At 46.9% G+C, this 24,956-nt stretch overlaps 1 protein-coding gene across 6 annotated transcripts in view; it reads right to left on the bottom strand.

The window, feature by feature from the left end:
- Positions 1-24,956, bottom strand: part of LOC101800056 (synaptotagmin-like protein 2) — a 68,006-nt gene that overhangs the window by 3,424 nt on the left and 39,626 nt on the right. For 5 of the 6 annotated variants that reach the window (XM_027465541.3, XM_027465545.3, XM_072042913.1 and 2 more), the window contains 15 exons: positions 19,640-20,200; positions 17,835-17,986; positions 13,192-13,285; positions 11,841-11,934; positions 11,273-11,366; positions 9,546-10,652; positions 8,158-8,256; positions 6,396-6,487; positions 5,899-6,000; positions 3,818-3,987; positions 2,836-2,938; positions 2,501-2,662; positions 2,155-2,233; positions 1,472-1,571; positions 122-327 (listed from right to left, as the gene is read on the bottom strand). In XM_027465541.3, coding sequence (XP_027321342.2) covers positions 122-327; positions 1,472-1,571; positions 2,155-2,233; positions 2,501-2,662; positions 2,836-2,938; positions 3,818-3,987; positions 5,899-6,000; positions 6,396-6,487; positions 8,158-8,256; positions 9,546-10,652; positions 11,273-11,366; positions 11,841-11,934; positions 13,192-13,285; positions 17,835-17,986; positions 19,640-19,740 — 2,755 coding nt within the window. In that variant the 5' untranslated portion in view covers positions 19,741-20,200. Of the gene's footprint in view, positions 1-121; positions 328-1,471; positions 1,572-2,154; positions 2,234-2,500; positions 2,663-2,835; positions 2,939-3,817; positions 3,988-5,898; positions 6,001-6,395; positions 6,488-8,157; positions 8,257-9,545; positions 10,653-11,272; positions 11,367-11,840; positions 11,935-13,191; positions 13,286-17,834; positions 17,987-19,639; positions 20,201-24,197; positions 24,346-24,956 lie in introns of those variants that run through there. The other variant, XM_005022150.6, reaches the window with a different exon arrangement.

Genomic DNA, 24,956 nt, shown 5'->3' with positions numbered 1-24,956 from the left:
ATTACTGAGATTCCCTATACCTGGTTTCTCACCAACAGGAATTTTCCTGCAACTTCCCATTATACCTCGTGGCTCAGCAATAGAGTAAAAGTATTCATTTAATGTAACTGAAATCACTTACCTGTCCCAAGGCCCAGCCTGATTCCTCCAAGGAAATGGTTGGTTAGTTTTTCATGATCCCACACAGTCAGCTCAACACACGCATCCTTTAGATCCTCTGTATGAAAGCCATCATACACAATAGTGTGATTGAAAATAGGGTTTGTGTCTCTTTTTATGACTCGGGTCTTCTGGTAACTCTTCTTACTCGTGTCTGGAAGCACATAGCTTTGAGAGAAGAAAAAGGACAGCATGTAGTATGGAGTATCACATGAGGTTTGAGTTGTTCCTACAGACTTCCAGGTCTAAACAAGGCTCATGCCTGGAGAAAGGAGGAACTGGATTTCAAAGTAAGAAATCTCTATAGATTTAATGAGAAATGTTTATAATGTGCTTTGAGGGTGGTGAGGCGCTGGAACAGGTTGTCCAGAGAAGTTGTGGATGTCCCATCCCTGGAGGTGTTTAAGGCCAGGTTGCATGGAGCTTTGAGCAACCTGGTCTAGAGGAAAGTGTCCCTGCCCATTGCAGAGGGGTTGGAATCAGATGAGCTTTAAGGTCCCTTCCAACCCAAACCATTCTATGATTCTCTGATAATCCCTGGGCTATTTTTTCCCCCAAGAAAATCAATTTTAAAGCAAACATTTTTAGGAAGGAAGGGTACTTATTTAAAATTTCCTGCTTTAGGCATTTTTTTTCAAAGTAACACTTTACTTTTTAAAAATGGACACTATTTTCACATATTTCTGTTTTCATAATTATTCATCAAACAAATGCCCAAAAGATCATTTCAAAACAGACTGTTAAGCTTCCTGAGCAACAAACATTTTTGCAGGAATACTTTCTTAAAACATACAAAAATATAGTGAGGACTTCAAAGAGCCAGAAAATCTTAAAATCTGAGTTATTTTTAACTTTTTGAAGTATTTGTAGCACCTCCTGCCATATAACAGGCAGTACTGATGTCGCAGGCTGCAGAACACATGCACACACTGAATTCTGGACAAGATCAAAGCAGGATCCAACTGCACGTATGTCAGTTCTGGCAAGTCCCTAACACATTGGCAAACTTTGTGTGCAAGTCCTTATCACTTCAAAATTCACAACTTCATATGAAAACACCAAAGCAAGGTACAGGGTCCACCATCTTCCTTTCACTCAGGCATTATTGAGGCTGAGGGAGTCACAGACAGAGCTTTACCACAGCAAATTTTTTTCTAATATAGCCACAGGAGAGTAACAAGAGCAATTCTCTCCTACACAGCTTTACAGTATGGAAACACAGGTGAGTGAGCCTGAGAAAAGAGAAGAAAACATACTGCTCCATGGAGGCACAGACCCATCATCTAAGTCAAGACCGTGCTCAGGCACTTACCATTTCACAAAAGAGTCAACTCCAGAAGGACGCAACTGCAGCAGGTCCTTGACATCTTTGACCCAAATGTGAACTTCACCAGATGGAGGATTCTTGGGACCTGCCATTTAGAACAACAGAAAAACTCTGGGGTCAGTTCCTGCAATAGCTAGCAAGAAAACAGGCATCCTGCTCCCTCAACCTGAGGGAGCAGTGATGTGACTTCTCTGCAGACTCAGTCCCCAGGAGCTCTGCATTCCTCTGCTTGGGTGCCGCAGCATTACTTGCAGCTGTGCAGCTGCAGAGGACTGCCAGTCACTGACATAACCTGCCCGTGCTGCTTTGAAGCAGGAAAGGAAAAGGCTCTGCTGGGCAAACCCGACCTCCTACCTGCCCCACAGTAAGAGGGGCTGTGTGTTGCTGCTACAGCATCACAGCACCCGACAGTGCTTGCAGTGTCCATAACAGCTGGTGAGTTTAAGTTTGTTGAACCCTCCCTCCATTTGCCCTGTTTCCTCCTAAATCCAGGTGTGAAAAGCAGATGTAGTCTGCAGGTGGCACTACTAAGCACTGGTGGTTGCCCCTCATCTCTAAGATCTTGCTCAAATGACATTACTCTTTAACAAGCCCGTATACAGATGAGGCATTGCGAGCTGCACGCCAACATGCAGGCAATGCTTCTTAATGTATGAAATGAATTTTACCTAGACTTCCTGGAGGGACGTACTTAATAGACAAATTCATCACTCCTCGATGATCCACACCATTAACAGCAGAAAGGCTCTGAAACAGAAAGAGTTATGACTGACTAAGAAAGGGCTTCTGTTAACAGCAGGGCAAACAGCTTTTGAGTTTAATGCAGGGGCACAAATGGACAAACTCTGCTTTTGTATGGCTGGGACAGCTCCTTACTTTGTGGTTTTGCTCTCATACTCAGTCCTTCAGAACCAAAAGCCTGAGGATTCAGAGCAAGGTTGCCAGGAAGGACTTCTGCCACTTCAGGCTTCAGGGTTGGGTTGGGAAGCAGGATTGGAGCTGAGCTGCACTTACCCGGGGCTTCAGCGGGTACCAGTTGAGTTTCCTGTTGCTCCAGTCCCAGCTGGCCAAGTCTATTTCAATCTCTCCCAGGAAACTGTTACGTCCCAGTGGGTCATTGTGCCAAACAGAGAGGTTTAATTTTTGGATAAGCAATACCATTTTCTCTATTTTGTACTAGAGGAAGAAAGAGAAGTCAGGTCGCTCAACTTCTTTCTCCAGTTTCTCTCACAACCCAAGGGGAGAGCAGTGCAGCAAGAGGCAGATGAAGGAGCCCAGCAAAGAAGGCAGGCTCATTCCAGACCTGCCCTGGTACCGCACGGGTTTTCAGAGCAGATAGGTGTTCTTACCCGTAACACCTCATTGTAAATGGGATTCACTGTCCTTTTCTTCACTGAGGTTTTCCTCTTACCCATTCTAGCTTTGTCTGGAAGCAGGTAAGTTTTAACATACCTGGAAAAGGAAAAAAAAATAAAAAATCATCTGGATACTGTTCAGTATTGCTATGCTCTAATAAGCAGTCAAGACTTCTGGGTGGTGACATGGGATTTATGGGAAAAAAAATGACCTGGAGTTGACTCTTTGGAGGCAAAACTAATTAAGAGACCTGCTAGGATATTAACTTGGCTTGCACTTGAAGTTATAAATTGCACTGGGGATGGGTGGATGCCACCAACATTCAGAACAAGCAGCTCTCTAGGCAGCATGGGAAGCCAGCAAGGCTGTATATCCATTTTCTGAAATGCCCACAACTACAGCATTTCTGTGTGCTCAGCATCAGGGTGAAATTAGAGAGAAGAGGTAGAATGTCTCAAGAAGCCTGATTACAAATCTCTCTATTTCAAGGTTCAAATACAAGGTTTTTTTTTTGTTTTGTTTTTTGTTTTTTTTTGTCATCTATTAAACAGAGTTCACTAGCCTTTGTTCAATTACCAGTGTGTCCTCTAATGTCACTTCTTTTCAGACTTTCTTCCCATATAAACACGTGTCTACATCACTGGTTATTACCAATGTGTATTCACCATGGAGAGACCAAGGTTCACATGGAAACATGTAGAACATATTTCAGTAATAACAGGAATTGTCCCTGTAGTGACCAAAGCCTTCTCAATCCTATTCAAAACTAAGTCAATGACAACATATTTACTGATGCCAATGGCTCCAGAACCATCAGCTAGGAAAGACCCAGCAGTAAACACACAACAGAATTCTAGAGGAAGGAAGAAATTATGGCATTTAAAAATAAAATTCATAAGAAAAAAAGAAAATTCTCTAGAACACAAAATTCAGCATCAGAAAAGCCATGAAACACCAGCGGGAAGCATCACTCACGGGTCGGATCTGCCTTTCTTCTCATCCACGACAGCCAGGTCCTTGCACTGGGACACATGAACCTGGAACTCCCGGTTCTTCTCGTCATAATCTAGTGCAAACTCCACAGTACCTTGGGCATCCACACTCCCAAAATCGCCACTGTACACACTGAGCACACTGCCACTCACCTGCCAGGTGGAGAACAAGGTCAGTGCCGCTGAAATAGGCACTGTTCAGACTTAGTTCTGCACAAAGATATGCACTGCCAGAGAAATAATCTGTTATCTCTGCCCTTCAGTAGGACTGAGTCCTTGACATGTCTGCAGCTGTGCTCGCCCAAGGGTTTGGGGATCTGAATAAAGGTCTCACAAGGATGTGCTATCCTTGACCAGCACTAAGAAGCACTGTTCTCCCAAATGCCCACTGAACACAGAAGATTTCCACCTCTAAATCCCAAAGCCTTGGGAAACAGAGCCAAATACATGTATAACTTGTGAGAGAACACATGTAACTTCCCTTTCCCTACACTAACCCCACAAACAGCTGCTTTCCTGACCCGGTCTCATCACTAAGAAACAAATATACCGAGAGAACTTGAACTATCTTTTTATATAAACTTATTATTTCTGATAGATACAGTCACCTAATTGTCATTCAATTTTAAAAATAGGCTACTAAGAACCATATCAGACTAGAAATATAGGACAAAATAATACTATCTTGTTGCTTGCTCACAAAGTGCAGAGAGCTGTGCAAAACAGAAACAGAAATAACCCCTGTCCTGAAAAGCCACTGTCCCAGCAGAGGCAGTTTGTGGGAATCTACTTGCCACAAATGCACAGGAAAATGAAGTTTCTGCAGGTATAACAGGAACGAGGCACCAAAGAGTCTCTTGCTTTCCCAAAACAAACTGCATTTGCCAACTGGCCTTCACTTTCTGTTTTCCCAGGCTTTAAGTCCTTCACTGGTAGAAAGTGATGAAACAGAAATAAAATACAGCCCCAGAAAGATGAGAATTTTCTATTGGGCCAATCACTCATGATTACTGATGGTATAACATAAAAGCTAATGCATTTTACCCAGCAAATAATTAACCCTCTTGGCACTCCTCTGTGGTACAATGCTGAGCATGTATCAAAAAACTTTCCTAGTAATTAACCCAATTCTTCTCTGTCACTCATACTTCTTTTGTTTCTCAATTTCTTTCTATGGTAACCTACAAGAATCTGCTAAACGTCTCCCCTCAGTCCTTGGAGCTACATTTATCATCCCATCAGGATATCAAATCCAAGAGAATCCTAAATGAGATCTTCAAGAACACCTACATGACTTGGACACAAAAGGCTCATTTATAGCTCCCAGACTTCACAGGCTATGAGAAAGACTCAAGCACCCCAAAGTTCAGTTTTGCTTTGTTTTTTTAACATATTTGTCTACAGTCACGACCTCTTCCTACATGCTTTGTTTCACATATATTCTTTAAATCTCACATATACAATTTGGAGATGCCTATAACAGTAGTACAGCGAATTAAAGCACTTTTAAGCAGCTCCCCAAAAATACTGTGTCTAAGGAATCCTTTTAAAATGCCTAACTAAACACGCTCAGCTCTTGTCAACTCTCCTTAGAAAGCAAACCTCTAAATCATACTGATGCTGTTCAGTTCTGAGTTCCCTTTAATTTGCTAATAAAGTGAAGGAGGAGCTTGCAGAGGTCACCAGTCTGCAGTCTCAGCTTTCTGAGAGGTGGACCACAAACAAGTCACTCACGAGCTGTGTGCCTCGTTTCCCCACCTAGAGACAGACCACCCCTCTCTCCCACATGCTGCCAGGCTTCAGAGCATCTACGCTTTGGAGCAGGGGCTATTGTTTCCTCTGAATTTGTCTAAGAATGACTCAGTGGCTCCTTAATTTGAGATGGTACCTGAAGACACTTCTTTAATGCAAGTAAGTAATTAAACATCACTGTTATTTTAATAAAGTACCATGCAGAAAGCAGCACGATACTCCGGAGGCCACATCATCGGTATCAGCCTAAATGCAGCATCACTATCCAACGGAGAAACCCTTTCTAGAGAGACGTACGCGTTAAATACCTACCGAGGAGACAGATGCCATGTCAGAGGAGTGGCTGCCAATGCTAGGCGTCTTTTTGTGCTTGCTAAATTGGAAGCTGATTTCTGAAGCCGTGTCTGATTCTGTCTGCTCAGAAAATAATAAGCATCTTTAAGCTGTGCCGTATGAGCACTTTGCAACACTAGAGAGAAAAACCAATAGCTCAGCAGAGTCCCATTAAGCAGCAAGCAGGTTAGGAGAGCAGAGGAGAATGCAGGGAATCTCCCCAGAGGCATTGCCTCCGACCGGCAGCAAACGTCATCATTAACTGCCTCCAAGCAGAGCTGCATGCAACCACCCTGGCTCTTACGAAGAGCAGGTAATAGCATGGTTTGAGGCAGAGGGAAACATTAAAACTCCTACAGGATTGAAGGGTCAAAAACAAGTACTGTCAGTGTCCTGGAAAAAGATTCTCATGAACCTGACTGCCATTTGAGGGATGCTGTGAACATCATTCCAGCCATTTCTGGTATCTATCCTACCTCAGACAACAGGAGAGGAGAAGATCTGCTCAGCTCTTTGACTCTTTCAGGTTCAAGAAACTGATGAGGTATCAGATGAGGTTTATTGTATGCTGTAAGTACAAACAGAAAAACGACATCAGGATGAGTTGTCAGAGTCAGCAAAATACAAGAAAGTCACCTTTTTGTTAGAGGACACAAGGAGGAAGGAAAAGCTAGTGGGAGGCACTTGCCCCATCTCTGTTGCTGGCCATTGAAGGTGAGCCCTCCACAAGGCACAGACTGCTGCTAGCTAACGCTCTAAAGCTATTTTCAGCGTTTTCATTTGATGTGGGAGTATGCAAACTCCCCCTAGTGGATAATTCAATTCATTCATTAGTTTAGAGATGTGCAACTACCAGATTATCTAGCTGCATAGATTTCGGTTAGAGTAAATGCAAGCATCCCTGTCAAAAATAAATAAATAAATAAATAAATAATGTAAAGACACTCATATTTCCATCTCATAGCATCTTGTAAACAATATAAACCTTTTTGTTCTATCTTTATCTTTTCTCAATAACTTCCTTGATGACTAATTTCATCCCAAAACAACTGGCTTGTTTTTAGGTGACAGTACAAGGTGACACTTGCTATATTAGCCAGGATGAGACATCACTCAATGCTTAAAATGCCCAAAAGCTGCTCTGATAGCAAAGGCATTTACTGTTATTTCCAACCAAGAGTAAAGTGTTACATTTTGCCCTCTCTACAGGCTACTGGTTATACTGGGAACAAGTAGGAGCAACTCCATAGAAGAGGGTTTCCTAGGATGAGGTTTGTGACTCTACACAAGCTGTGATGGGAGAAGTCTAAAATCTTGGTTCCCTGCATGAAGATCACGTCACCAAACAGCAGCACAGCAGGACTGGAAGCTCTGAGCCACCGTGCTGTGTGCCAGACGTTGCTGCACCATCTGACGGGGCACACACTCGGCACCAGGCTCCAGGATGGTGTGGTTCAGCCACACACAGGCAGGGCAGTGCAGCACGCCCCATCCACAGGCTGCTTTTGGCAGCCTGCAGGGGACTCTCCATCCCATAACCAGGGGTCACGTTCCCTTAAACAGGCTCTATTGTTTCCTCTAAGCTGTTTTCCTTTTCCCTGGGCATTGCTTTCCCAACCTTTCCACCTTAGTCCTGGAAGCCTTGGCCTTACCACTTTGCTTTTAAGCAAGCCCTTAGCTTCCCTCTTGGGCCTGCCAGTTTTCATCTTCCGTAGATTTCTACTACTTTTCTTGGCCACCGAGGCTGCTGCTGCCTTCCTTCAAGCCCTCTCCCTTGGCTGCTGCTTTCTTGGGCCACTTGGTGGCACAGCCAGGTTTCTTGGCCATGGGCTAACTGGCACCATTAAGTGTGTCCCAGCCAGCAGCCGAGGAGATCAGGCCAGCAAATTAGGTCTGCTCTGGGCAAGGGGAGAGGCTGATCAATCCGCTGAGCAGGCTGCCACACAGGTCCCAGAGTATTTAGTGGGAGAAGAGGAGAGATGGGTACAATCCTCTTGCCAACTCGTTAAAGCCCTCACAATTTTTTGCTGAACACACTGAGTAACATACCATCAATCTAACTGCAATTTCCTGGCTCTGAATTTAATTTTAGGCACTATAAGCTCTCTAATTTGATGATGAAACCATATGTCATCTTTCTTGCCTAGTACAAGCACAGAAGCACCAGGGATGCAGAACTCAGGCATAATATATTGCCTTCAGGGAACATAAACCAAAAAGCAGAAAGATGTTACTCACTCTCTGTGGTTGTGTAAATGTTCACCATGCTTTTTGCAAGATTGATGTTATTTGCTCGGGCCAATGCCTGAGCAGCAGGAGAACGATCTCCATCTTCCTCTGGAATATATGAAAAGCCAAATCAACACAGTAAATAAATAAACACAAATGGGCAGTGTGTCAACAAGCATGCATGTGTGTTTCTCTCCTGGCTTGTTAGCTCTGCTTATAGCACGCTGCAGTTACATTACACAGGGCTACCCTCACATCATCACATCTCTCCTTGAAAAAAACTCTTCACCCAGTCCCCAAAAGAGACCAGCACTTGTGAAGAGCTTCCAGTGGAATACAGCCATCTGCTAATATCAACCTGAAATTAATGAAATAATAACAAAAAAAAAAAAAAAAGAGAAATACAACAATGACCTGGTATAGAAATGAAACGTTTGTGTTTAGATGAAGTGCAACTGAGGATTTTCATGGACATGTTAAAAAAAAGGAGGGAAATGCCACAGTTACAGATCAAAATTAGATGAGTCCATGAAAAATCCTCTCAAATAGATGTTACCCTGGTACACGAGGACTGAAAAGCTGGAAAAAGGAGACAGGGAGATCTCTCTTCATAGGTAAGTTTTTGCTTGGCAGGGAGCAGAGATGTAGGCAAGCAGAGCCCAGGTTTAAAATGAACTGCAATTAACATGAACTTTTGCCCATAATAGCAGTCACTACAAGAGCCTATCAAACCCGGAGGAAGAGGCTGATAAAGTGCTGGTATTATTGACACCACTGTGATGGAGAACCCCAAAAGATCAGGCTCCTTGTTCAGTCCACTCTGCAGTTTAAGATGCAAACTCAGCTGTGGATTCCCAAAAGGCCCAAACTGTCCTTTAAAAACTAATGGCCAGCAGCTATATCAAAGTAGGATAATGGCCAAGGTATTTATTAAACTTTGTTTCATGTTTTATTTCTGCTGTTTGTGTCAGACTTATCTTTACCATCACAGGGAATTCCTCCAGACTCACTCTTGAAGAAAGTGGTAGCGGATTTACGTGGCAAGTAACCATGTTTACAATCTTCCCAATTAGTAAAATAACTTCCTGTGACCTGCTGTAGGTAGGGCTTAAGAAATGAAGAGCTGTCCTGAGTTGAGGTGCTTGCAGGGAAGGTATGAGGGCTGGCAGTAGGGAGAAGGAAAGGGAGTATCACACTGCCCACTTTTACACTTCACTGCAGTACACAGAATGGTGGTTTTCAGAGCTGTTTGCTAACCACATTCTTCACATGCTAACTCACAGATTTTAATATAGGATAAATGTAGAAGAGAATAAAATGTGCAAAACACAGAAGAAAACAGGTGTAGGGATGACTCCCTGTCAGGATTTCCCAGAGTGCAGTTACACCCTTGGTACCTGAGTAAACAGCTGAGTCCGTTCCCTGAACAACTTCTGTCCCTCCGCCTGGTGCTCTGCCTGTTGGCTTGTCTGAAGACTCACGTGCTTTTTCCTCAGCTGGCTCTCCATTTATTTCCATGCTGTCATGAGTACCCATGTCAGCTCTTTGCTCTTTCTCATCATCTGTAAGCACAGGGTCAATGAGTATCTGCACCCTGCTCGCCAGGCAGTTCGCATACTTGCGTTTTTCTGCCACGATGAACTTGTCTGCAGACATCTCTGGCTCAGATGTGCTGCCAGGCACTTCTTTGGTAGGCGACTCAATTTTGATGGAAGGCGCTCGCACAGGCAATCTGGATTTCTTGGAGCTGTGTTGTGCCATCTTCTCTTCCTCTGGCACCGGCGGCTTCCCGTTGCTTTCGCCCAGTGAGCTGTTTCTTGTAACCGGGCCTCCTTTGCTCTTGGCGTACGTGGATCTGGGAATGAAGGCAACTGAGCCTTTCCTTGAAGGGGCTACGTAGCTTGGCTCTTCCTCGCTGGAAGACAAAGTTATTGTCCTTTTGTGAGGGGCTCTTGTTTTGGTGAAGACTCCGGGTTTTTCTTCACCATTCTGGCCTTGAGCTGACTGCACGGAGAGCGAGCGGCACAGCTTGAACTGCTTTCCGTCTGCCTCCCCCGAGCTCGAGTCCTCCGGCATGCTTCCCACCATCACAGAGTCTGCTCCCTTCTCCCAGAAGTTCTTCAAGTTCTTGAAGTGTTCCCGATCGAGGCCAATATCCTCCTCTTTATTACTCATTGACGAGATTGTATAGTTCACGCCGTGCTTCACAGACTGGCTGCTTTCCCCCTCTGCAGTCAGTGATTTGGGGCTTTCCATCAGCTCTCTCTTTGCCACGCTGTTCTCTGCTGGCCCCAGGTGATTCACGAACTGCTCTGACCTGGGGAAAGTTCTGCTTGATTTCCTCTTAACCGGTATCTTGCTGGGAGCATATGTTTCTTCAGGTGGAGTTTTTGGTCCTGCTGTGGTGCCAGTGGCACCATCAACAGCTTCTCCTCCCGCTGCACAGCTGGGCTGAGGCACAGCATCCTCTGGAAGCATGGCAGGCAGTGGAGATCGTCCGTTACCTGCAACAACAACAGAGGCTCACAACCTACCGCATCACAGCTTATTCACCTGGAAGGTCTGGGCTTCGGTTTCTCAAAGGGAAGCCAGGAGGGGTTTCCAGAAACCACCAATATGTTTCTAATTCTCCCCTATATTGAGAGTCCAGCAAACCCCCTTCCCTCTGAAGAAAACCCTGAAAAAGCCAGCTCTTCTTTCTGCAACAGGACAGGGAAAAAACCCACTGAGCTCTAAATTGTTGCTGTGAGTTGGAATTTTTTCACAGCTTTGCTTTTAGCTTGACAGCTTTCCTACTGGCTATTTGCTATGAGCCAAAAATACACCACACATTCAAGGCAGGAGAAGAAAGAGAAGGTACCTTGGATCTGCGTGTTAAGGAGTTGTTAGCCAAGCACTCAGTGTAAAATATACTGACAGCCAGGAGAAATTTTAGTCATTGGAGATTTTTTTCTTGGTTGCTGCTGCCTTGGGCATATTTCACACAAATGTTGGCAGCCCGTTCTTATACATGAAGATAAGAAATTCTTCTTGTTATCCATTTGTACACAAAGAAAAGCAACGTGCTTCTTGGTGTTGACTCTGAATAATGAAATAGCCAGTGGTTCACTGAACAAAACCTTACCTTTTCTAGACAAATGTAAGCTGCCTGTTGTAGCTGTGAATGGACTTGCTCCAGTGTCACTCTCTGAGGAAGAGACATCATGGATACTGGATTTCTGCATGGAAGACAAACCCTGTCAGTGTTTATCATAGAATTACAGAATCCTAGAATGGCTCGGGTTGGAAGGGACCTCAAAGATCACCTGGTTCCAACCCCCTGCCATCAGCAGGGATGCCACCCACTAGGGTTGTTCAGGGCCCCATCCAGCCTGGGCACCTCCAGGGCTGGGGCATCCACAGCTTCTCTGGGCAGCCTGTTCAGTGCCTCCCCACCCTCTGAGTGAAGAATTTCCTCCTAACATCTCATCAAAATCTCCCCTCTTTTAGTTTAAAACCATTCCCCCTTGTCCTATCATTATTTGCCAAAGCAACATCTTTTATAAGTCCCTATATACATTGGTAAGTCTGGAAAAATGTTTATTTGAGCACAGATACCACGGCAGACAGTCTGTGGAGTCCTTGTCAGTAGATACAGACTGTGAAAATCCAAGGAATAACCAATCCAAACACAGAGGCTGTGGCTACACTACCTTGTGTGATGCAGACAGCGGGACAGAAAGTCTCGGCTTCGGTTTTGGCAATATTTTATGCTCTTCTGCAGCATCAAGAATGGGTGTGCTGGATCTGTGGGAGAAGAGAAGCATCTGAGCAAGGATGTCAGTGGCAGGGATGTACTTGATCAGGCGTCTTCTGAGCAGGCAATGTGACAGTCTTCAGCATTGTGTCTGTTCTGCTCGGCCGCTTTGCCACTTTTAGCTAAGAACCCAGCCCAATATAAGGCCACCCGGATCTGGTGCCAGAGGTATAACTGGATTAATCAAGCATACAGGAACTCCAGGAATGCTTATGCCATCAATAGTCAGGGCAAAACTATAGTACGGGATATAGATCTTCACACTTGGAATATAAGTTAATTACTAACCGCCTGGTAACTAAATGGAAGAAACACGTATCACAGTTTCCCCACTGCTTCTCCTGTCCTTGCTAGTGTCTAGTGGTGGCTGCTCTCCAGATGGAGAACTGTCAAGTTGGACCCCTGGTGAGAGTTCAGATGGAAATGCTTCATGTTTAGGGCTGAATGAGGAAGATGAAGCAAGCTTCTCAGGATTTAGTAAATCCTACAAAAAACATTAGGACCAAAACAAGCACAAATGTCTTGGGCATGTGACTGGTCCTCCATCACACAACACCCATTGTTTGGCTGCAGGAGGTCTGGAACTGTTGTCAAGGCCCATATTTAACAATTAATTGTAGCAACTGCTGCCTGTAAAGAATAATTCCTCATTCTGCTGACAAAAGAATGCAAATGAGATGGGAGCAACAATAAATGAAAATGTGGGTGTTTAATTGGCTTCTCCATAGTCCACAGATATTGAGTGAGGTCACTGATTTGCTCACTGAGGTTCTTTTAGTGGATGTTTCTGCACAGTAAGCACAACTCGAAATCTACCAAGCCACGTCAGTGAGTACTGAGCACTGGACACAGTGGTTGGCACCAGCAGGAAACGAACAGTTTCTAAAACAGTTCATTTAGTTAGCATTGCTCCATGGCAAAAATAAATAAATAAAAATAAAAAGCCATAATTACTTTGAAAAAGTACCCAGAATATCCTGGCATTTGAGACGGCTTCCATTTTTCTGACCCCTTATCAAATCACGCAGGAAAAGACCTTTCTGGCATAAGCACATTAGCACTTAGTTAGTAGTAGAGGATTGATACTCTGACAATTCCTGGAAAAAGGATTTTAAAAATATCCTATATAACCTATTACCAATATGGGCTTGGAAATTCAGTTAAAGACCAGGATTTAATGGGTAGCATTCTATTTTCATTAGAAATGCGAGCAGCAGCCAGAGCACTGCATGAGCAGTGGCAGTTACCTCTCCTCTCCTGTGCCAGCAGCGTGCTCGTGGAAGGGAGGACCTGGGGCGTCTCTGCTGTCCAGCCCCCTCCGGATGTGCTCGTTAACCTCATCTGTAATGTAACAGAGAATTGAAAAATTACATTTAATTGACCTTGCAATGGCCAGTGTGTGCTATCTGGGGCAAGCAAAGGCTTGGGAAATGAGTCCCACCAGCACAAACCCTGGGGATTCAGCAGTGGTGCCTGGGGGCTGCCCACTGCCTCCTCTGAAGAGGATGCCCCATGGCAGCATCACCCACGTTCCCCACGTGGCTCCTCCGGGCCCCACCTGCCTGAGAGCCCACAGATTGCTGCCCAACGCCTGGCTCATGCCAGGAGCTGCCGCATTGCTGGAAACCTTAGCAGGACCCTGCCCTGGCTGTCAATAAAGTTAATCCGCTCCAGGATTTAAATTCAGCCGCTTCCTGTTTTGACTCCAAGTCATCCGATCTTGGCAAACAAAGGAGGAGGCCAATACAGTTAATGAGGAGATCCCTGTTATTTTTACTGGCACAAGGCTCAGCTATTTCTTTTGAGCTCTCAAAGACCCCAAAGAAAAAAACAATAGAAGGTAACCTTTAGAGCAGCCTGCCAAGGTGTAAAGTTGCATTAGGCATTCAGCTGGCAAACAGGCTTTCATGCTACTGCAAAACCAGAAGGATTAAACTCTCAAAACGACAACAAACTAAGCTTAGTCTGGTCAAAAAAAAAAAAAAAAAAGGTTGCACATATTTTTTCACTTGCATCTTGGTCTGTTTTAAAGAATAAATTTACCTTTTACAAAAACTGCCAAATCTCTTTCGGTTCTATTTCATTCTATAATAGAAGCAGAGGCTCAAAGGATTCAGATGTGACCTGAAATAATACAGCCTTGCTTGCTATTTGTGCAGAAAACCAATGGGCAGATCAGGCCTGCAGACAGGCTGTGACAGCAGCGCTCCTCCAGTGCATCTTGTATGCTGCCAGCACGGTCAGCCCAGGGCTAAGGGGCATGTCAGGAGATGGAGCATCACTCCCTGCTGTCTGTGTGTCCTCACTGACACAATGCTGCTGTCCCAGCCCTTCCTACCTGCCTTCCTGTGTCCCCGCAGGTGATGCTCGGGGCTGCCTGTGCAAGGACCATGCGCATGAGATTGCAGCTGGGTGTTCCCGTACTGGGAACTCTGTGTTTTGTCCATGGAAACATCTCTGTGCAAAAAACATTGCAGAACATCACTGTGGGACAGAAAAGCTGTGACATGGCTGGTGGCACATGCAGGCCATGTCACCTGCAGGCACAGCAAAACGCACTGAGGAGCATTTGTTTACACAGTGAGCCACATCCTCCTCTTCTGCCCCAGTCCAAGGGAGGGAGATGCCAGCACATAACTGCCGGAGAACCAGAAAACCGAACACAGGGCTCCCACATTTTCCCTCTGCCTGCTGTGACTGAAAAGACCTCAACAACCAAAGTCTGCATTCATTTCTCACCTCACTTCCACAGGCACTGCACCAAATCTGCTTCTCACTGATACTTCCCCCTCAGAGACTTCCTCAGACAGCTCCCACCTCCGGCTGGCAGCAGCAGCAGGAGGTGTTCGCTTCCCTGTCCGTCAAAACAGCTCAGCCACCGACACAGCTACACCTGGCTTCGACAGCCACAAACAAAAAGGTTAACAGTGCATTATAATCCATCAAGATGAGCAAAATACGCCTGGTAACTTCAGCAGGAGACAGACTAAGACGCAAATTCCAGCAGAAACTAGTGGTTGTTTGACCAGTTCAACCTGTCTGTACGTGTATGTGTATGGACAGAGCCACCCCTGCTCTAATATTTTAGCTGCTTCACCCATTTCCTACCACTCTAAAACACAGACACCCAACGCTTGAGCACTAAGCGTGCTGTCAGGACTGACTTGCATGGGTAGGGGGATAAAACAGCCTCTCTGCTAGACAGTTTTTAGCTTTCATCCATTGCACACAAGCTCAAGGAGAAGTTAGCACCAAATTCATCCATCTGTGCCACTCTGTAGACTGTAGATTGAATACAGGGTATCTCTTTTATAGATTTATATTGATGCCAATTATTACTGCCATCTGTTACAATCAATAGCAATTGTGAACCCCTTAGGGAACCACACAGCGGTCTCTTCTGAAGGTTAACACCCACCTCGAGGAAAGGTCACTGGGCCTTTTTCTGTGCAGGCATGGATGCCCACTCTCCTCAGCCCATTTGCCATGCAAAGGGAATGCCAGCAATTACCTCGGTGGGGCTCTTCTGGGCAGGAGTTTTCTCATTTCACTCCCTAACACAATTATCAAAGACTTAAATCAGCATTAATATCCCTGAAGCCACAAATATGTTATGTTTATTTGAGCAAATGGACAGAAACCCCTTCATCACCTCGAAAAGGTGTCAAGATGGCGAGCAAAGGCCCTTATCTCACCTACTGCAGATCAAACAGGAGCTGAGTGGCCAAACCACTTGGAAATCTTGTCCTTCCCCAGTGGGGCAAGTGCTGCTCTCACCAGAGCAATCCTGTTGCTGGCAAGTCAACGAGAGAAGTGCTTGCCCCCGTGGGCAAGGGGAGGCAATCCCTATGCAATAACGACTGTGGGAGCTGGGCGTGCAAAAGGTAACAGCAAGGTGAAAATACTAGCTGCAGAGTCTCGGTCCTCAGCCCCTGCTGTAAAGTAGCAGTGGGCAAAGTAAGAGGAGGCAATAAAGTCATATTATACCTGTGCTTTACCATAATAAGGTTATGAATAGAAAAAGATAAAGAGAGAGGAGATAACAAGGTAAAAGAAATAGAGGACTAAGTCTAAACATAATTGGTAAAGTAGTTCAGTAATATTTGCTTCATCCTTCTTTAAAACAGCATTAGCCAAGTACTGAAAACGCACATGCAAAAACATAACTTGTATACAACTGCTGGATTAATAAAGAGATTATTTTAGACATTAACCTGAGGCCATATCTCATACGTACACAGGCCATATCTCACACGTACATGTTGGCAGTAAGAGTTAAATCACAAATGCACATCCTCAGCAAACAGAGTATGCCCTGCAGAAATGGCCAGGCAACTCTGCCAAGCTGTAAAAGGTTTTACATGTTTTAGCATTCTGGAGGGATGACAAAATAGTAAATTTAATGACATAATGAATCCTTAATACCAAGGATAAAAGCAACTCTATGTGAAATATGACGGGCCAGTTCTGCATCAGAGGTTCCAATGAATCTATGCTGAGTTACTGTTAAGAGCTGTGAAGGATAAGCAAAATGCAAAAAGAAAATGAAGCTCTCGGTTAGCGAAGTCCCTGGCCACTGCTTAGCTTTGAGTGTGTCTGAGTAACGTGGAGCTAAGAGGGGTAACCTGAATGGGTTCGGAAAGGGGAGGAAATTAATGTTACAGAGAAATCCTGGCCAATGAGGCCCAGCAAACAAAGGAGTGATTTATGTTACTGCAACCCCAAGATGGAAATATGGGCCCAGTTTGGCTGAACCAAACTGGTGGAGGAGACATTTGAGTTTTGGACAGATGGAAGACAACCCTAACCTCCCAGAGCCCAGTTATAAGGTCTTTGTATTAGGACTTTATGAGGAGCTCTCTATCATGGCTATTGCTTTCGAGCAGCAGCAGCCACTAACACACCACCAAGCCTGCGTATCTGTGATTACCCACCCTGATAAATAAGCAAGGAGGTTGTGGGAGGCTGGGCTGCAGTTCCACAGGCCTGCTGCAGAGTCGGCTGGCCTGTCTTCACGCTGAGGACTGGGTGTGAGTCAGTTCTGCCTTGCACAAATGTTCAGCACCGAGTGCCAGCTCTAGGCTGGTTACCTTGGACTCGAAGCACAGCCCTGCTCATTTCACGTGGGGCTGCTCTCTTCTCTCCATTGCCCTGAGGCAGCAAATCTGACCTGATCTGTTGTGTATGCCACCACTAGTGCAGCTGCACGTTGAACATCATGCAGTACATCTGCTTCAAATCAGCACGTGGTGCCAGACAAGCCACACTACAGCACAGCAGCCTGGGTACCACTCAGACTTGGCCCCAAAGCCCTTTTTACTTTGAAAGCCACGTTGTGCCTTGGAATTACTCCCAGGTAAAAAGCTAGGGCCATCACTCTCCTCTCAGAGAGGGCAAATTTTCTGCCAGGAGACAAGAGGCAAGACTGACCCCTCCATCCTGGAGGCCTGCCAGAGCAGCTGGCTGTTTTCCATCAGATCACTCTAGGAATTGGAGGGGGCTTTGACTCACACATATCAGCTTGGTGCCAGAAACCACCCCATATCATTGCTTTCACTTCCTGCTTCCATGACAAGAAATGATACCAGTGACCTCCGATAAATACATATTTTGGAATAAAGTAGTTGAAATGGGGAAAAGACATTTACTGCATGGAGCTGGTAAACAGCTTTTATCTTGGTCCTCTGCCACACTGTAATTTTTATTTTGGGCCCTGAATTTTGACAATCTTTTTTTTTTTTTCTAGTACTGACAATTTGGCTGAGAACCTCTTTCTTAAAACATAAAGACTGGTCCCCAAGAGGCTCCCAGTGCAGGGAGACCCACACACCTGGCCACTGTTTCCTGGTCCATCAATTGGTTTACTTACGGCACACAGTAACATGCTTACTTTCTACTTTGCCCTTTTTCCTTCTGATCGATGCCCGAAGCAGATCCGACCCCTCCAAGTCTTCTTGAAACCGTTTTGCCTTCACTTCCGAAAACCACTCGCCTGTCACAAACTTCTTCTTCTTTTCATCCTTGATGGAGCCTTGTATCCTCCTGCAAGCCAACGAGAACATCACACACTAAGAAGATCTCCAATGTTTCAACTTTCCCTGAGCTCTTTCATGACAGCTATATGTACAATTCTCCTATCTGCTACTACAAAGGATCCAGAGGTTATTCCCTGCAATCGTAAGGGCCAAACAAGCATAAAAGTGAAAGCTGACTTATTTTATTTTTGAAGAAGGAACAGAGCCTTGTAAGCACAGGCCTTCACCTCTTACAAACTGCATGTTCATAACTGAGTCACCTGGCAAGGAGATTTGTACATTTCCTTTGCAGCCCTGAGGGTTTGGAGAGGTGTGGAGTTGTTTACAAGTCCTGCACTTCTTTATTTTATTTGTCTGTTCATGTCGTTATGAGCTGCTCTTTATGGATCAAATCTGATGCACACTGGGGGAATAAATTCTGCTATCCAGGGCACTAACCTGGCCCTCACCATTCTCCCCAGAGCCTGCTCCTCCTGCCACGCTGATTTTGGCACACAAACAGTTAGCTCTCCTTCCTGAGCACAGCTTCTCTTACTGTAACTAGCTTGGGCACACCCAGGGCTGGGTTTTGGCACCTAAATCCTTCAGTGCTCTGTTTGCTTACCCTGTGCTTTTAACTCTCCTCCAGTTATTTTGTTTTTATACTACTGCTCAGTGGATTAGCTGCCTTTCAGCTGGCACTGCCTCCTACAGCTAGCCACAGTTCAGGAGCCCTGAGAGATCTCAGAGGCCAGAAGAAACCCCTACCACAGGTGCCCAAGCTGCTTGTGTGCCACCACCAGCTCTTGACCCCAAGCGGGCAGGAATCAGAGGCTCCCCAAAGCCTGCTGCAAAGCCACTCACCCCTTCGATCCCCAAGCATCCCTCCTACAAGGGGCTTACCCTTTATTTTTTTTGACTCAACGGGAAATCAAAGAATCACATCCTTACCGGGGGCAGGGTAATGTGGCACAGTGCCATCCCCACCCACTGAGCTACTCATTCCTAGCCATGGGGAATTTGGTGGCAGCTTCCTGAGCCCGGTGCATACTGTCAGAGCAGATGGCGGAAAGGCTGGCATTTAAAAAGTGACAGCAGCAACAAGCAAATCCCGATCAGCCCGAGCTGAGCCCCCGGATGCCCGGAGGCGAGCATGCTGGACTCACAGTGATTCTTGGCTCCCCGCAGACCTTTGGCAGATCACGTAGCCTCTCACCGCCCCTCTCTGCCTGCTGTGTACAGGCAGAGAGGGGATCAGGATGTAAACTCTCACTTAGAAACACCGCAAGGGATTCCTGCTGCTGAGTGAGGAAAACAAGGCGGCATGGCACCTACTGCCCTGCTCTGACCCCTGACACTGAGAAATTGGCATCTTCCCCCCAAAGCAGGAAAGGGGCATTCCCCTTGGCATCTCTGAGGGATACTGATTAAGCAAAAGGAGAGCCCAGCCCCTCAGTCCCACAGAGCAGGGGTGGCAGCACAGCAGGCTCGCTGCAAAAGCAGGAGGTGCAATGAAAAGATCCTTGGGGATCCAGGCATGAAGGGACAGCACTACTGCAGCCTGTATCTCTCCCTGTGCACACACACACACACACACACACACACACATCCTCCTCTAAAAGAAGTAAAGAAATCCCCCCAGTGGGAGCTCACATCTGGCTGGTTTTGCATGCTCTCTCACCTGATGCGATCCCCGTCCTTCTTCTTTAGCTCCGCATCCCTCTGCAGAACCTTCATCAGCTTCTCATACTCCTCCTCGGTCAGGAAGCTCAGGTCCAACATCTTCCCTGTGCTGTTCTTCAGCTCTTCAGCCAGCCAAAGCAGTGACACACCGACAACTAATCCAGCCCAGCACGCCGCAGTGCCATGGGCAGCCCCCGGTGCAGCCCGCCCTGGTGCTGGGGAGAAAAGGACTTCACAGCAGCATGGCCAGCTTGGGTGGAAGTTGTGCTAGCACCTGGACCTGCACTTGCAGGCGCTAGGCAGCTCTTCCCTGGCACGTTTCTCTGCTCCGCATGTCTTCCCTTGCCAGGAAATTTCTCCCAGCAAAACGATGCTCCTTCGCTTTTCTTCAGGCACAGTCGCAGCGATTTGGAAGCCAATGTCAATCAAGCAGGCACGCACGGCAAGGAGCGAGCTCGCCGCCCGCCTTAGCTGCCTCGTCTCACCAACGGCAGCCCCGGCACCTCCAGCGTGTGCTCTCCTCAGCGGCAAAGTCTGCTTCCGTGGAGTTCAAGCATCCCTGCAAAGAAACAGCACCGAGATGCCGTTCATGATAAGTGCGCCATATGGTAACCGAATGTGTACGTTGGGGGTTTTTGTTTGTTCTTCAGCACAAGTTCCAAAACGAGCTGCCCTACTTTCCTCCCCATCCTACAGCTCCTCACACGGTGCTAACCTAACCCAGGCAGGATTTTATTTTAGCTGCTTGCCTGCTAACAGGTAAACAGTTGACTCAGCGGGCTATAAGCAAGATATGCATATGAATTACCAAATTGCTTGCTTGCATTTTATCTCCATTCTTCTGTTCCTCACTTCTTCCTGCCCTAAATTAGACCAAGGATAAGCAGCTGGCCTTTGCAAAGCAACTGGAAAACGACCGGCCAGCAATCTGCAAGTGTTATTGCTGCATGTCAGGCCGTGCAATGCCAGAGACTGCTCACCTGCTAACACCAGCGCACTGTGCCTTCAGCTGCACTGATACTTGCTGTTCAAACAGAGCACTCGGTATTTCAGCAGGCACCAAAAACAGCCAGAGGCTGCAGGGTGCGGAGGAAGAGTCAATCATGTGCTGCTCTGCTGCTTTATCCCTTTTCCTCTCCCCGGCCAACCTGAGGGCAGGAAGGTGCACCTCCAAGGGAAGAGAAGCTCTGCTCCCGTCCGTGGAAGCAGTTTCTAGCTCACCAGGTGGGATTTTCCCACCGTGTCCAAGCCCATCAGGTGACTGTGGCTTTCATCATGTGGCTTTTTCTCCCAAAGCCACAGCCTTGGGAGCCAGGTCACTAAATTCTCCCCTGATGGGGGAAAAGCTAACCACAGCAGGAAGCCTCCTCTGCTGCCTGTCCCCAGATTGTCCTCCTGCCCACAGTGGCAGCCAGCCTTCCTGAGCCACCCAGCACCACTCCAACTCCTTTGCGTGCTCGTCAGAGCTCCGCTTCCGAGTGTTTTTGTCACCCCGCCTGCAACTGCCTCCACCTGATGCACCTCTTCTTGAGCTGGCCTATGCGAAGTCAAGTGCAGATATTTCCTCCTTTGACATTATTTTACAGATTAATGGTGTTTTCCACATGATACATTCCCAAATGTTTGTTTCAAAAGGGTGTAGCAACATGTAGAAGAACTGGCATCAGTCTGTAATGCTTACAACAAACACCACAGGACATAATAAAAGTCTGAGCACTGAAATGAATGGACCTTGTCATAAAAACACTGTAATTATTACAAAGCATTTTAGGGAAAGAGGAAAATTTACCATTTCATATATTTCTTTAAAGCAACCATGGTTGTGCATGTCACACTACATTTACAACTTTTATAATCAGAGAAACCATTAATACCACTTCATTTGGAACAAAAACAGTAATAAAAAAAAAATGAAACCGATTAATTTCTACCATTTAAACCTGCATTTCACCCCATTTGGCAAGGCACTTCCACTTCTGGTCCCCATCTCCTATTCTCTCTGGCTCTCAGGCACAATCTTACTTCTAAAAAAGACAGGTTTACAGAAATTTCTGGGACAGATTTTTTTTTTTTTTTAAAGCTATCTAGGGACACATTTCTCACAGTATTTGCTTCTCTAGAATTTTTATTTATTTTTAACAACCCCATGACATGTGGGCTGAAATTACTGCAGAAAACATTTTCAGCAGAAGCTCATATTTATTCATCAGGAGGGCAGTCAATTAGAAAAACTGCAAAAAATGCTTCTTTGTAAACGGCCCTTTTCTGGGAATGCTTTATCTTCTCGGAACAGTTACGCTAGAAGGAAAAGGTTAACAGAAACCAAACAGCCAAATCCTTCTTTTGTTTCAAAATAGTTAAAAATCAAACCACTTCATGTGCTTTCTGTGGGAAAAAGGGCCGGTCCAGCAGGCTGCTCCAGCTGGAGGTTTTGCTGGCAGCTCAGGAGCCACAAAGCTGCCGACCCAGGCCTGCAGGAGCAAACACAGCTCACAAAGGATCCCCGCACACGGCACCATCACTGCTGTGCCTTGAGCCATGCAGTCTCCGATGGGCACACCGTGATGTCCCATCTCAGAGGCTTGAAATGGGAGAACCCCCAGTTACCCCCCCAAGGGGACAGGGAGAGTGCATTGCTTGTTTGCTTGGCTCTGTGACTGCAGTGGATTAAGGCTAAAACTCCTCCAGGTTGCCTAATCCCAGAGCTGACACTTTCACTCCTTCAGCAGCACCACACAGCTTTGATTTGCTTTGTGACATTACCCAGAACCCTCTCCCCCCTCAAAGCCCTGCTAATGAACAGCTCAGGGAGCACGGGGGTGGGCACAGTGCGGGCACCCACCTCCGCAGAGCCGCAAGAAAGCTGGGACCCCACGGGCCTCAGGCAAAACATGGGAAACACAAAATCCTTGTAGATTTGTAAGGCGATGATGGGAGCCACCAGGCAGTGCCGGGGCAGATTTGATCCTAGACTGGGACTTTCCTGGTGCAAATGTCTTTGTTAGCACACTGAAACAAATTGTCTTTGGGCACAAAGTGCTGAGCACAAAGAAGTTGCTCCCTCCTTTACCCCTGATGGTGGGAGACCCCTCCCAGCTCTCTGGCAGCAGGAGCCAAACTGGTGAGTATTGAGGGAATTACCTGGGTCTGGATCAGTGGCATCCACTGAAATCCACACTGAGCACACTCGGGCTGCTCTCAGGCACTGCAGCACCGTGATGGGAGCAGCCCCGCAGGTCCTGCCACTTGTCATGACACAAGGGTGGGCAAAGCAGCTTAACGTGGCTCCAGTAACAACCAGAAATCTGAGGACACTGGATGTCCAATGTACTTCCTTCCAACTGCTTTTTTGGGGGAAGAGATTATCACAGAGATCAACTTGCACACCCAGCAGTGTTGACAACGTGGGTGCTGAGGGCAGTGCAGAGACAAGCCGAGGCATGACCTACCGTGTGGCACAACTGGCTGCGCCTCATCCTCTGTTAGCATTTGATTTCTTTTGGCTGCCACAGCAAGAAGAAAAAAATGCTCCAGCCAGCAGCAGAGACTTGTGACAGCACGTTCAGCAGCTGTGCGGCTCGGGAAGCCCAGAGCCCAGGCACTGGCAAAGCAGCGAGGGCTGCTCTGTCAACCCAGCCCGGTGGGAGCTGCACACCTTGTCCCCCAGCAGCTTCTCCAGCGCCCAGTTTAACGACAGAGGGATGGCCACAGACAGCTAGATTGCCCTGTGACACACAAGCTCATCCCCAGCAAGGGATGAGGGGATGAAGCTGGGGAGAGGACAGCGAGCCAGCCCATGCTCAGCATCCTGCAGGGGCAGGGCAGGGCCTTCTTGCAGCAAGAGCAACCCCTGTGCACCTCACAGACCCTCCTTGTTATTTGCTGAACCCACATCGAGGCATTTGCAATATCCTCAAAGCCCCACAGTCAATGAAAAAGTATCTGCCCGCGTTTTGTTTTGACCTGCCGCTTGCTTGCTTCGTCTGATATCCCCGAGCCTTTTATCAGAAAACCCAGTAACAACTGCTCTGCTTCCACCCACCCCACGCTGCTCGCTCTGCAGACCCGTGTCATGCTACGGCTTCTCTTCCAGAGGAAGGGACTTTGATGCTCGCTCGTTCCAGGTGTTACTCAGGGAGCTTCCATCATTCCTCATGCCCCTCTCTGCCCCCATCTAGCGAACCAGAGAACTGCCTACCAGCATTTAGGTGCCAAGAGCCTTTTCCCCACAGCTGCAGCTCCTGCTGTCTTCACCTGCAGGGCTGGATTTGCAGTGCCACGAGAGGCAGCATACACCGTGCCCTGCTGCAGCTGGGCAGCGCCAGAGCCAACAGCTCTGCCGACCCCTCGGATAGAGGAGAGCACCAAGCACCTGTGGAAAAGCTCAGAGAGAGGATAACAAAAGGAACAGACCTTCCTTCAGACGTGACAATCTCGGACCAGTCCAGAACTGCCCTTTCCCCCTCCAGCAAAGCACCAAGCAGCAGCATTACGTGCATTCCCCGGCCCCAAACCAACATCCAACCCCCAGACTGGAGGGGCAAGCAATCACCAACCTTTCCTCAGCAGAGCGCGACACCCTCTCGTAGCAGCGTTGGGGCACACCAAGCGCAAGCTCGCTGGGACAGCCCCTGGCCCGGACAATGCTCATTTCCTTGTTCCTCAGCGCTCGGCAGCGTGTGCCCACACGTGACCCAATGCAGGTGAATCACCCCCAGGGGAGCCTGCCGGTCGCGCGGGGTCACGGGCACGCAGCTCTGCAAGGTGCAGCTCTGGAGAGCCTTCCAAAATAAATAGTTTGTCCAGCGCCGGGTAGGGTTTCTGCAGCTGTAAGAGCTGTTCATGAAGGAAGGAATGTTACAGACCTCTCGCCTGGAGTAATGCATCCTCTGTCTTCAAGTTACCTTTCTTCTTATTGCAGAAGAACGGTGTCATTCTAGAGGGTTATGTTTTTCTAGGAAACACCTCCAAATAGTTTTGTTGGGTGGAAATTAAATGCTTGGCAGGCACGAAACATAGCTCCTTTTGGATAGACGAATGCTGAAGGGGCTGCCTCCTTCTTTATGCTGCATTTTCATTTTATTTCTAGGAGATTTAACTCAGCTCCAGCTCAAACAGAACTGTGTTAATGCTCTTCATAACTACCCCCAGCTCAAACCGCTCGGATGCACGTTACCAGCTCAGTGCTCTTGCTGGCATCTGCCTACAGACACAAATTGTCTCCAGACCATCTGCAGGGCACTCCATGCTCAGATGTGGTTTCTCACCGTGTACTTTCCCTCCTTCCCAGCGCTGCACATTGGGATGTGACCAGA

Source organism: Anas platyrhynchos, chromosome 10 (genome assembly GCF_047663525.1).
Source record: "Anas platyrhynchos isolate ZD024472 breed Pekin duck chromosome 10, IASCAAS_PekinDuck_T2T, whole genome shotgun sequence".
Lineage (NCBI taxonomy): Eukaryota > Metazoa > Chordata > Aves > Anseriformes > Anatidae > Anas > Anas platyrhynchos.
The sequence above is the reverse complement of the archived record's forward strand: the minus strand, read 5'-3'. Positions and strand labels throughout refer to the sequence as shown.